The 13733-nt window shown below is 43.5% G+C and overlaps 1 protein-coding gene across 1 annotated transcript in view; it reads right to left on the bottom strand.

The window, feature by feature from the left end:
- Nucleotides 1-908: 908 nt before the first annotated feature.
- LOC141469841 (cell surface hyaluronidase CEMIP2-like) overlaps nt 909-13733 on the bottom strand; it is a 57646-nt gene continuing 44821 nt past the window's right edge. The window contains exons 20-25 of the mRNA XM_074155589.1: nt 10118-10300; nt 7962-8175; nt 7103-7204; nt 4708-4868; nt 3319-3428; nt 909-1260 (exon numbers count right to left, since the gene is read on the bottom strand). Of these exons, the coding sequence (XP_074011690.1) occupies nt 1040-1260; nt 3319-3428; nt 4708-4868; nt 7103-7204; nt 7962-8175; nt 10118-10300 (991 nt within the window). The 3' untranslated portion in view covers nt 909-1039. The remainder of the gene's footprint in view (nt 1261-3318; nt 3429-4707; nt 4869-7102; nt 7205-7961; nt 8176-10117; nt 10301-13733) is intronic.

Here is a 13733-nt window from a genome sequence, read left to right as displayed (position 1 = left end):
TTGTTTGGCCATTTCTGAGAATTTCAAAGAAACAACGGGACATTAGTAACAAAGCCTTCACCTACCTGTTTGAGTAATCTGTGTGACAAAGACACGGGTAGCCTGAAATTGCCCTTCCCTTCCCTGCTGTCACCAAGTAACATCATGTTCAAACCAAAATGAGTCTGTCGTCATTTTGGGGCAAGTTTGTACTTAAACTGTAGTCAGTGAGGTCATCAGTTGTTTCTCAGTTTGCATACAAAGCTCCATTTCAGTCTTTACTTCAAAAAGCAGCAACATAAGCAAAAAATCAAAGAGAATTATTCACTAATACTGGCAGTATTTCAGTCCTCAATGGGAGCAGAAAGTCAATACGAGCATTGTCTGAAAGGAACACAAGACTTTACCCTAGGCAGCACATACTTTATCACGGGTTTTATTCCTGTAGGTCTTTAATTAAATGTTCACATCAGTTGGACAAACATCATTTCACCAGTCATTAGCTACAGACAGAAACACATTTATAACTCCATGTTACACCCTGTATATTCAGTTCGATTAGAAGATACTATCATAAGATCACTACATGCTTACCAAGCAGGTTTACTGAGTTCACTTAAGATGCCACAGCAGGTGGACACTTAGGTTTTTAAAAGCAGACATGAATGGAGGGACAACAGCACTGAAGGGAGAGTTCCCACCTCCGCTGAAGTTCGTCTGTTTCCCTGGATGTTGTTAAAGTTTCCACACCAAATGTCATTTCCAGTCCCTGTGACACCAGAGAGCAAGTCTTTGCCTTTGAAACTTACCTTTTGATACCAAATCATGGACATTGTGAAACACTTCTCCTTGGGAAGGGCAGCCCACAAACTTTTTCTATCCTGCCCTGTGAGGCACCGCTTGAAAAATAAAGCTCTACCACGGTGGGTAAGATGAGAATATATTTATTAGTTATAAAATATACAAGTGAACACCATCGGTTTGGAACAATCCTGTAGAAACAAGAGCAGGTTTTGGTGACAGCGGCGGGCTTTGCCTGGCTGGTGTTACCCCAGGGATGTTAATCCTGGGGTGCCACAGGCTCTGGAGAGAAGCGCTCCGAGTGGTTCTGAGAAAAAGCGAATTTTAGCGACTCATCGGCATTAGCTGGACATTGATATTCTTTCAGCTTCAAGGGAACATAATGCTGTAGAGAAGCGGCTTTCTGATAACCAGCGTGATTAAGGACTTTAATCCAGGAGGGTTTGGCTTGTCCTTTATAGCCAAGCATGGCAAAACTCCCTGAAAAACAGACACAAAGAGAATGACCCTCTGGATAAGTCGGTGTACTTAGTAGCAGCACAGCACAGACTCCCTCCACACATCACGGAAACTTCTTAGCCCTTCTATTTTTCTTTGGATTAAAATAACAGAATATTTAGGAGAGAAAAAGGGTGAAAAAAGAGGGAATGAGCCTTGCTGCAACCTCACTGCATCACAGATCTGCAAGTATTTCAATAAGCTAAGATAGGCTCCCAGATGGCAGTTAGCAGGAATATTGTTTTACTCTTTATTTGTAAGTAAGACTGGTACTTTTTCATATTTGACTACATGAAAATGGTTAGGCACTTTCAATCCTTCTTTTATTAGTTTACATCAGTTTCTTCCTGTTATGCCTAAACTATTCCCCATGTCGACTCTGCTCTGGTCCTCTGCTGTCACAAAGTACAAAGGTATTATGTATTCTTCCAATTTAATAATAATGTCTTGTGTTTATATTATGCTTTTCATTGCAAAGACTCCCAAGGCTATTTGCAGCTGGTTGGATCGAGACTCTTCGTGTAAACACTTCTAATTTAAATATGGTTTTGCAAAACCAGGCAACAAGACCCGAAACCCTCCTCTGACTGGGGTCAAAGGGATAGGGGTTTTTTTTGCATTATCCCTGGCAGAAGCAGTAGACACTTGGGAGAAATGCTCCAGCCTGCCCTGAAAGGCAGCGCAGACCAGTCCTGCATATGATCACTTTTGGAGCTGTGAAGTCAAATACTGCACATACCTGAGTCAGCGGGAGAAGGCTCATGAAGCAGAACTTAATTACCCCGGCTGGAAATCAGGGCAGACACGTGGGTCAACACCCTTGCCCTTAGGAAAAGCAAAACAGAGGCGGCCCATGATCGGCCAGCAGCGGCTTAGTCCTGCCACCGGACACCAGGATCCCACTGAGGTGTCAGGGCAAGGAGATGGCCACCAACCAGCATGTCCGCAGGACTTGCTGCTTTTTGCACCCCAGGAGCAGTCAGGGCTGGAGGCTGAACCGAGCTCCCAAAACGACCTGGAAGTGCTGTGCCCAAGCAAGGGGCACAGGTGGTTCAGGGAACAAAGTTTGACAAAACAAACAAAAAAAGATTGCTTTTTTAATCAAAAAATTCCTTTCAAAAGTATTCAAGGCTTGGATGAAAGAATGAAGCAATGAAGTTCAGGACACAAACAAAAAAAGGAAACCTCAAATTTTTGCTTTTAAAAGCAGCTTCTCAGGAATCAAACAGGCACTGAAGTGAAATCACTGTCTCTGCTGTAAAAACTATGCTGTCCTCCCCTGGAACAGTCATAGCAATGAGCTTTGAAACTTGAACCAGAAACTGATATAAATTTCAGTAAAGCAGTAGGGAAAAAAAATCCCCAAGCCCTCAAGAAAAGAATGAAGCTGGAACTACAGCCAGTTCTCCATCTGATCTCTGCTTGAGAGATTGCAAATGAAATCTGAATTGAGATGGCCAGTTGTTTTCCTGATTTCTTTATCACCCAAATTATTCATCCAAACCTGGGCTCAGTAGCTCCTAGTTTTCTAGTAGGAAACCCAGCATGGATTTCCTGGACCAATGATACCAATGGATTTCTTGCAACAATCCAAAGCAAAGCTGTAACAAGAACTTTCCAAAACTGGTGATTTCACCTTCCTTCCATAAAAAAAATAATTAAATATCTCCTATTTCACTTCAGCCTATTTTCTTTTTCATCAACCTTTCAGTTTATGATTGTTTTTCCTTGCAAAGCAATTGAATTTCAGAGTTGGAATCTTTATCAAATTATTCTTTTTTGTTGTTGTTGTTAGAAAAACAAGCTCCCTTTACGATGATAAATTTGCAGCTTGCAGTTTCTCATTGGTGAAATAGGGTCAAAGCCCCAAAATAACTCCCCTGCTTCTCACCATCCCTAAGCCAAGAGGTTTTTACTAGGTTACACTGGCATATTGTGGTAGGAAATATGTTGATAAGCGCTATACAAGGATACGTTTTTGGTAGAGAAACACACCAGTAATTCTTAAGCAAAAAACCATGGAAGAATAAATACATTTACCTTCCTTATGGAAGATAATGGGCTTTGCTGAACCTACCCTGGTAAAAACAGACATTTCAGAGCTCCCCACCACCTCTGCAATATCTCTAGAGCAGATGAGAACAAGTGATCTGAAAAGAAAGACAGTAATTACTGCATGATTGCAAAATATTTCTTTCATTAAGAATCTGCAAGACCTTTAAGCTCCAATTCAGAAAAGTACTTAAGAGCTTTCTTAACTTTAAGAACATGCTTAAATCCCTTTGATTTCAATCGCACGTAAGCTTTCCTAAGTTTAAGCCTCTGCTTAAGTGTTCCTAAATTAAACCTGTGCTTCACATGGAATCAAAACAAGCACAAATGACTATTTGCAAGTGAATCTCTTACAGGAGAGGGACACTCAGCTGCAGAAGAAATTCAGTTGCTGTGCAGTCCTGAGCCTCTGAAACTATCTATGTCCTGGGTCTGATTTTCAGTCAAGCCTCAGTCTGCCTTTGGTCTGTCCAGATGTGCTTTCAGCCCCCAGTTAATTGTACCCACAATGAACTACAGGTTGCACAATTGGTTGCATTTAGCTGAATGCCTAGACTTGCAAAATACACATCGTACCAGAAAACCAAACCAAACGTACAGGCATCATATGGATATATGTCTCTTCATGCACGTTTTATACATGTACATACTCAGGGGCATAAATACAGACATAATAGCTCAGGAGTGTTCAAATCTTTGCTCATGAACTGCTCAGAAAGTCTATTTTCTGGTTATTTGGCCTGCTTCTACCAGCAGCCAAGAATTTATCTATAAATCTCTGTTGTTCCATGTTTATGCGGCGACACATAAAACCACAAGGAATGTGGGACAGACACAAACAGAGATGATGCAGACCAGTGCCAGGACACATGCAAGGTAACAGAGCCCGCAGGCAGGCAGGTCTATTCATTGGCTCGCCCAAGAAAAGTCCTATTGGAAAATCTGGCACACCTATGATTTTCATCTGTCACAAGAGGCAAAAACAATCAGTAAGAGTAAACAGAAGCCAACTCGTTTCAGAAATGGAAAAGTGAATCATCAGCTGCCAGGAAAATGCTGGACACCGGGATGGGTGGCAAGGACTGCAGATGTCATTGCCAGGACCTTATCTACTCCATGCTGGAAAATGAATGGTTAACTTAGAAGGAACTGCCAGTTTTCCAGAAAACCTGTTTCTGTCTGCTCTAATCTGTGCAATCCTGGGAGAGATACATTGCTTCTCTTATTATCTGGGTGATATTTGGGACTTGTACATATTTAATCTGTGCCAGATTTCTTCAGAGCACGGGTTTGGTTATGAAAGCAGGTAATTTTTTCCTTTCTTTGTCTATCAGCCACGGGTTGCTACATGAACTGGGCTTTCAGCAGTTTGCTTACCTCTCTTTTATAAATGTTTGAACATAATCAGTTATTGCACTGGCAGTGTTTTCACCAGTGACTGTGTCAAAGTGCCGCCTACTCACGACTGCTCCTGAACACGCATCTAGCACCACGAAGAATATCCCACGGCTATTGAACAGGAAAACTGTGTCATTTATCTGCAACAAAAAACAGAGGTAGGTTTTATGGAGGCAGGCTGGGAAGCTGCAGCCTCTCATCCTGCTTCTCCATATAAGGGAGTTACAAGCAAGGAAAATATCAAGGGTAATTTTAAATATATAATTAGGACAGACGAAGTGACATCCCTGATAGATGGTCAGTGTCAGAAGGAAGCGAAACCCTTAGTTCTCAATGGGGTACAAACCCAAGAGAAATGAGGTCATCGGCATCTTTTGTGTGTTAGGAAGATACATTTGGGAAGCCAAGAATCCTGGGAGTAAAATGCTTAGTTCAGTCATAATGCAGTTTCTTTCCATGTGAGGGAAATTACTGTCTCTTGGCAAAGCAGATTTGACCATGGAGCAAGGGAGAGGTGCTGAGACAGCAGATGGGGGAACAGAGGCGACACATGGACTTTTCTTGTTTTGCCTGGAAATATAAAAAAAAAAAATAAAAAATTCCTTCTTGGGAGGGCTGTCCCAGTGCCTCAAAGAAGTTGTAGCACAAGTGGCTCCTACTCCTCTCCTTTTCTACAGCAAGGGCTCCTTCCTCAGGTTACACCTCTCAGGATGCTCCACCAGCTTTGCTTTGAGAAAGGCAAAGGGTTTCTGAGGTGCCTGGCACTGGTGCATCTCTCCAGAATCCTGGGGGATGTGTCCTCCCAGCCTGGGAGGACACAATCTCTGCCAAGGAGAGCAACAACGTACCAAGGTCAGGCAGTCAGAAAGCTGAGCCCAGGATACACAACATGCCACTGTAATTCACATGGTCGTCCAAAGCCCAAGGCACCAGGGAGCTCAGATACATCCCATCAATGTGAGACACGTGTGTGCCTCCAGGGAATATAGGGACAGACTGAATGAGGGAGCCAAGTGTTAAAAAGTGGCTTCTGCAAGATGTTGGAGGATGCTGAATGCAATAGGGGGTCAAGGGTAAGGAAAACATGAATGTCCCCACCACGGGTAGGCAGAGGGGAGTGAGGAGGAGCAAAGACAGACTGAATCTTCTGCCTGCTCCTGGCTGTCTACACTCCTAAGCCTGGGAAGTGTGTCAAAGTCTGGATGCACACAGAGCAGAGAGCAACCACCACTGCAAAGCAACCTAAATGTGAGTCGCTGGCAAAAGAACCAGTACTGCTGTGTGTTCTACCCCACACACTGCACACGCTGCAGACCCACCGAGGAGCCAGCATGAGGGCTCTCACCGCCCCATGGGAGCTGTAGCAGGGCACTCAGTCCTTGGATTATAAATTTCAAACATTTCTGACTTTTGCACTTCATTCAGCAAAACAAGAAGTTTTGATAGTGGAGGCTCCTTTGCTTCACTTCTTTATTTCCAGATTTTCCTCACTTTTTAAGATGTAGGGTAAAAATCCTCCTTTAGACGTTAATCTTTATCATTTGCCTAGTCCAGCCTTTACTTCAGCTAGGAGTACATGTGTCAGAAATAAAACTCCCTTTGAGAAACAATACTTTGCATTAAAGCTTTAGAAGAGCCAAAGCATCCCTGAGGATACTACTCCTGTCCCACGAGCGCGGCACACACACAGGTCTCTGCACTTCACCGCATGTGAGGATGCTGCCTCCAGTAACACCTGCTTGCTAATGGTGTTCGGATAAATTTTTGATGATGCAGCCAGTGCACATGGCAAGAGACCTTGGCTGCTCAGACTCCTTAGGGATGCTGTACCAGCTTTACTTGGCATTTGTTAGCATTAATTATAATTCAGTAGCACACAGGCATGTATGCCTGGACAGTGTCCTTGCAAGCATGATTTCAGCCACCCTTCACCATCTAGACAGACATATAAGGCATGTCCAATCCCCTTCAGTAGTGAAATATAGTTATTTTTATCTTTTACTGCAATGCCAGCAGAGAAAATCAGAAAAACAAACTTGTTTTTTTTCCCCACATCCTTTGTAAACAATGACTTCTGGTGTGCTTTCCCCGCCCCCACCCCTTCCTCTACATTAGAGTGGTAGTGTTAATTCTTCTTCTGAGGTGATAAAAAGCCTTTTTTTCCCCTAAGGGCTCAAATCCTCATCTGAATAGAATACGAACTCCCAGTGACTTTAATGAAGTTAATTGTAAGGGAGAACAATGCACTCGCCTCTTCCAGGGGAACTTCCCGTTTCCTTCTGCCAAGGCTCAGCATGATTTTGCAGTAACTTTCCTTGGAGATAAAGTTTCCCCTGTTTAATCATCATCTCAAATGCGGTAAAACATAACGTACCTTAATGAATGCAGATGTCAAATGGTTTTGTATGTCTGCCCTGCTGAGAGACTGGATCTGGATCCTTACATACTTGACAGAGGGCGTGCTAGTGATCACAAGCTGCAATTACACCAGAGACAGAAACTTAAAAACTGGTTTTCAACAACAAAATTACACCAGTGCTCATATATATCATCACAAATTTTTCAGAATTCTTTTTTCAAACTGTGATCCTGGTTCACAAGTAAGTGCTTATTATTAAGGCACCACTAATCAAAGGATTGTGGCAGTGCTGGTTGGAAGGGCCCTCTGATGGTCACTCTGCCACTAAGTAAGTTTAAAACTTGAATATGAATTTCATATATTTCATAGATTTTGCCTGGCTATAAACTCAAGTGCAGATTTGTATGAGCCTGAAATAATTCTAGAGTATTTAGAGTGGGGTGAATTTACAGTAAATGAGAAAAGAACCTGGCTCTAATTTTCCAGTTGTTCTGTTTACCAGAATTATTTCCCAGTGTGAAATTCAGCAGCAATGTCGCACTTTGGAATTCAAAGCCAATCTAATCTGAGCCATCTCAAGACTCCTTTTTTTTTTTCTTGTTTAAGAGAAAGAAATGGGGAAAAAAGGTGCCATAAATGTGCATTCACATGCTTCCAGGTGAGCAATTTCTTTGAGACTATCTTTGAAGCATAGTACAAAAAGCTGCAGAAATTCAGAGCAAAACCCTTCCCTCTACACAGGTTACATGATACTGGGCTGATTCATGAGTGGGAATTCCCTATGCCTTTTCATTGTACACTGTGAAAACTAATTGACCTCCCATGGCTGCACATACACTGCAGAACCCGAGATGCTGTTCCATGCGGGGGGTACCTGTGGGGCTCCACACACCCGGCACGGCCCAGCCAGGTGTTGGGACACGGGACGGTGGGAAGATGGTGGCCTCTGTGGGAAGGGGTTCGGGTCACAGCTCCAGGAGTCCCCTGGGTACATACGTGCCGTGATCTTAATACGTTCACAGCCTTGTTGAGAGCAGTAACTGTGTCCTTTCCGAGCTACGTGGGCTTGCAGGTGAACAAAGAGGTACCTACAAATGAGGGCAAACAGTGGGATCAGAGCCACCGTGTTCCTAGAGGCAAGGTCTGCACATGCAAAATTGCATTATCCCTCCCAGTGCCCAACATCATGAACCAGCTCTGTCTTAGACCAATGCAATATGGCACAGCCATTGAAAAATGGGTTCTGCAAGGATGGAGGTCAAGCTCCCTTCTCATCCTGGTGTGATGAGACCTGCGGCACTCGCAGCCCGTATGCCCAAGCCAGCTGCCTTCACCAGGTAAGCATGGCATGGGGCAGACACCACCTCCATCCCCAGGGACCCCATGTTGCCCCCAGGTGTTGTGGCATCCCACCAGAGAAAGAGCAGTGGCGATGCTCAGGCTGCTGTGTAGAATGAGACAGCCTTGCCTGGAAACATCAGCATCTCCCCTTGGGCTCTCTGCATGGCTTGGTCCTGGCTCACAGGCAGAGCTTAGCCTCAGGCATGCACAACAAACGCTCAAAGACAGCCAGGTCTTCTGGCTTTCAGAGTGGTTTTTTTTGGGCGTTTGTTTTTTTTTTTTGCTAGCTGTTCTAAGTATGTTTTCAATCGTGTCCATTCTGCAATTCAGGCTGAGGAAATTATATAAACAGCTCAGTTCAGCTTCAGGATCAAAAAGATACATGAGGTTTAAAAGGATTTTTCATTCTATTTCTTTTAAAACTAAATATTTGTTTCTATTTGTCTGGAAGAAAGAATGAGTAAGCTTGGTTCCTTCCCAAGGATCCAGCATGTGGGGTTAAAAAAAGAAGGGGTAACATCCCACTTACTATGAAATAACATCTAAAAAACAACAACAGGAAAAGAAAAAATGCCAATCCCCTAACTTCTGTACTCTGGAAGGCTAAAAAAATCACTGCTGAATTCAACAGAGAACCAAAAGACTGATACTGCCAGAATTAAGTTAGGTTAGACCCATCAATCCTCAGCAGCTAACGGCTCTTCCCCCACACACCCACATGTGTAACCGTTTTCCCCACCATTTAGTAGTAAACAACCTGTTTACAGAATTTGGACAACATTTTTTCTCAAAAAAAAAAAAAAAAAAAAAGAAAGGAAAGGAGGATTAATTAGCAAATTGTTATTTCACAATTCCTATGATGAGAGAGACCTGGCCATCAACGAGGAGCCTGGTTAACAGGGAAGGCATTCCGGGATTCGATTGCTCATGTGTTATGGTTGAATGAATAAATATATCCCATCTTATTTTCAAATCTGGCACTTGTGGATTGATTCCTGAAGCAGCTACTTAGTCAGGTGAAGTGTCATGGGACCCATGGTTAGACCACAAAACACTTTTTTCCTCCCTGTTTTAGCTGACTGAGAAACACAGTTTCGTAATATGTTTTTTTAACCAAAGGTGTTCTAGAGTCTTACAAAGGTGGTGCAAGGTCTCTAGGACTCTCTTCATGCCTTCAAAATGAGAGATGTATTATTGTGCTTTCCTTTTTTTTTTTACAAAAAATAATTTTTAGCATGTGATGATCTTAGAAATCTGTCTTTATGGGAATATGAAGAAGTTGAAATTTCCCAAATTATCTCGGTGTTGGAGCTGCAACAGTCACGAGAGGGCTCCTTTTCATGGCCCTTTGGGGTAAAATAGATGCTGACAAATACTTACACTGCACCCACACCTGCAGCAATCTGAGCAGTGGGGATGCCTCAAAGGAGATAAGTCCAGGCAAGAAATCAGGCATTTTCTTAATAGCAATGCAAATCGCTGCTTGGTGATACAGAAACAGACCTAACCCAGGTACACCAGCCTGTAAGTCCATTTTGACCTGAAATCAGTGCAAAGACCATGCAAGATGGATGGGCCCAAATTTTAACTCTGAGAAAGGGAAAGGAGGTGCTGGGGCTGGCAAGAGAAAGACCCCGAGGGTTTGCTGCCCGTTCCCTGAGGGACCCTCGGGGACAATGTGGGGCTCACCCCGATGCTCTGTCGAAGTAGAAGAGCCGCTGGCCGGTCCCGTTGAGAGCGCTGGCCCGGGAAGGGGCGGCAAGGTAGTGCTTTACGCTGTGCACCGTCCCTGTCCGTCGCTGGTAGATATCTGCCACCACCTGGAAAACGGCTTCCCTGGGATAGCAGAGGGCAACACGCAGCCAGTCTCCTCTGTCGGCAAAAAGGGGAGGCAGGGGGAGAGAGAGAAAACGCACTTAAGAGCCTGAGTACAGGAAAGATGATCTGCAGCCAAGAGTACAGTCTTCAGGGGAAAACAAAGAAATGTCCTTTGAGGTTCTCGTCTTCCTTTAAAAAAACACAACAAATCCTCAAAGCCAAAGAAAATCAGATTTTTTTGCTTTGTCTGGAAACAACAGCTGCTTATTACAAAGGTCTGATCCAGGGACCCCGGCTGACCTCAGAGGACTTTGAGTCAGGTGCCAGGATGGCTTAAAACCAGAGATTTCCCTTCCTTGCCCCGTAAGGCTGCAGTACAACCAGTCATACACCCACTCGCATCTCCTGAGGCAGCCGGGGCTTGCTTTAGTTCATCTGGAGCTGCTGCGGGAGAGGGAACCGGCATCCAGCAGACGTTTCACCGGGGGCACAGATTCAGGAATTAGAAAGTAATCTCTGACTTGAACCAGAGCCACAGTCTAAAGAGACCTGCTTCCTCCACTTTACAGCAAAGTTTATTATTATGGTTTACATTAAAATCTCCCTCTCCTCTGCCTTTTCTTCAATGGCGGTTTAGAATAAACTAAGGGTAAAGTTAAATCATCTTTTAACCCTTGTGTATCACAATTTCAGCATGGACCTTTACAAAAAATTGCCCCCGTAGCTTTCCTTTATCCCATGATTTTCATCACCACCCTCACTGAGAGAAAAACTGGCTCCAAACTAGAAAACTTTGTTACGTGACTCAGAAACAAAAGATGCAGCTACAGTGCAATTCGGATACTGATGGGAAGGATCTTCCACAAAACCCGACACCCTTTCCCGTCTGCAGGATACACTTGCACTGTACAATGCGGAAAGCCACAAGAAGTTTACACTTGAAAAGAAAAACTGAATAGCAAGACAATTAGCTTAATTATTTTTTTTCTTTCTACCCTCTGAAGTGGCTCAGTGGACCACACCAAAGGGCCTGGACCAGTACCATGGTTAGCTTTCCTTGTATTACCAAAACCATCCAGGCTTTAAATGTATTCTTTTAATTACCTGGCTTCCGGGTTAAAAATGTAAGAATATAAATTTGGCCTAGAGAAAGACAAATACCACCTTTGTAAGCTGTCTTTCTGGGCTCTACAAAGCTGAGGAAGACAAAGTTTCTCCAAAGGCTCCCCTGAAATGACCCACCACCTATCCCTGCCTGCAGAGTGATAAATTGGGGGAAACCGCTTTGATTTGGAGAAAACTGGGAATCTGCATGCCTAGACCTCTACTTTGCATTATACATGGAGAACACAAAAGCAAAGCTATTTCAGTGTTTTTCTGATTTTCTCATTAAAACAAAACAAAACTGTCTACAGGATGGAAGAGGGGACAGGCTGTTCTAGAATAATAAATCAAAGCCGCACAAAGACCCATCAGCTTAAGCCAGATACTGCCCTCTAGATTTTAACCACCTCCAGCTGTGTCATAACACAGGACAGCTAGAAAACGGATATATTTTCAGATGATTTGGCCTCCGACTAGAGGAAATGAAAGAAATGCACCAGAGCCATGTTTGTGGAATATTTTTAGGACAGAGTCCCAAGACATTTGGCTGTTTCATAAGGGTGATTTGCATTGCGTTAGCACATTTCATCCCCTGAAGACGCCATCACAAAAAGGGCTTGTCATCTCCCTCAAATGCTGGGAACCAGCTTTGGTGCCATGCTACACTGACTGCCACCTCTCTGGGGAGCAAGAAAGGCACTCGAAAAGGCAATTGGAGGGTGAAAGAAAAAAAAAGTGTGAAAAACTCCACAGCTGTGACCATCTTGAGTCACTGGAGCATTTGGGAATACGAGGGCTAGAGCCTAGTGTACACGTGAGCAGGCTGAGTGAGACGCTGCAATAAATTATATCAAGATTGAAAAGATCAAATGAAGAGCGCCTACTTTGGTGTTTGTGGAGAAAGAAATGGAAATAAGTGCATTCCCACAACAAAGAGCCTGGGAGGAGATGTGAGAAGGGAAGGCATTAGAAGTTATCCTTTATGTAAATATAGGAAAGAATAAGGTGGTTATTTTCTCTTTAATTTAGTGGTATTTTAACAGCTTCCTATTTAGTTCTTTACTTCAGTTCTGTTTCTTCAGCTTGTACAAAATCTGCCGTAAATCACACCTGGCTGTGTGACTGAACTTGGCTCCACCATCTCCGGGAAAAGCAAAGCAAGAAGCAGCAGCGCTACGGCAGGACGGTCCCCAGGGCTCTGCCTCCCAGCTGGCCAGCGGCTGGGGGTCAGATGCCTGTTTTCCAGCCCCTGCCAAAACCGAGGGAGAAATGCAACCGCAGGCAACAAGCAGTAATCAGGCATGGGATGGCTTGGACATGGCGTTCAAAGTAAAACAGATATGTGTGTGCTTTCCTCAGCCACTGCGCTGGCCACCAAGGACCTCCTGGCTGGGTCTCCAGCACAGGAAGCCTTCATCTTTTTCAGGGTGGTCAATAAACTGCGGCTCCTGCTTTATTTCTCCATTAAACCTCTCCATTCTGTCTTATTTACCAGCTCTAATCCGGGGTGAATATTTGCAGACAGAATAAGAAAAATAAGTCCTTATTCTGCTGATCTCAGTACTAGCACGTCGGCTGGGATCTCTGCAGATGCCCCAGAGGCTTGGGGACACAGGCAGCACTAGCAAGAAGAGAAAACACTGAATTCATAGTAGATCCCAAATTATGAATTCAGAGTAAATTCAGACCCCTGCCTGAATACTGTGGGAACACCTGTCAGATGCTCTTATGCTTAAAGACCAGCACAAAGGGGGGGAAAAAAATTTAAAACACGAGGGGCAGAAGTCAGACTATTGATACACAAAAGGCTGTCCAATGTAGGACTTTCTTTTTTTAAAAAAAAACTTTTCATTCTTAGGAGTTTCTTGGAAGAGAAACAAATAAAAATATTCTCAGGTGGAAAGCCTGACTTTTGAATTAGCTGTCAGTTTAAGGGAAAGCCGAATTAACAGGTGTAGGAAATTAACTGGAGCTATTTAAGATATTTTCATCCCAAAACTAAGTAACTGGTTCACAACCTTTTCCAGTGATAAAGTTCAGTTCATTTTAGAAGTAAGGAACATTTTTCTTTCTCTTTTTCATTCTTGTTCTTAATCAGGCCAACATTTTCCTATGTGTTTTTAGAAAAGAAAAATCGGCGTTTGAAGAAGAAATGCTAAATATGCACTAGCAAAAAGTCAGTGTTTAGTGGGTCCCAACAATTTCAAACACCACTTGGAAAATTTTTGAGAGTCTGCTGACACCAGCATGTATAAAACCTGACACTTCTGCCCCTCTGTTACTGTCATTCAACAATCCCCACAGTGCATTTCATGCATTTTTATGAATGTATTTAGCCTGTTTATTTCCTTTTGGAAATGACTGGGTGAAACAAACCCAAGAA

Source organism: Numenius arquata, chromosome 11, assembly GCF_964106895.1.
Source record: "Numenius arquata chromosome 11, bNumArq3.hap1.1, whole genome shotgun sequence".
Classification (NCBI taxonomy): Eukaryota; Metazoa; Chordata; class Aves; order Charadriiformes; family Scolopacidae; genus Numenius; species Numenius arquata.
This window is presented reverse-complemented; position numbering and strand designations above follow the sequence as displayed.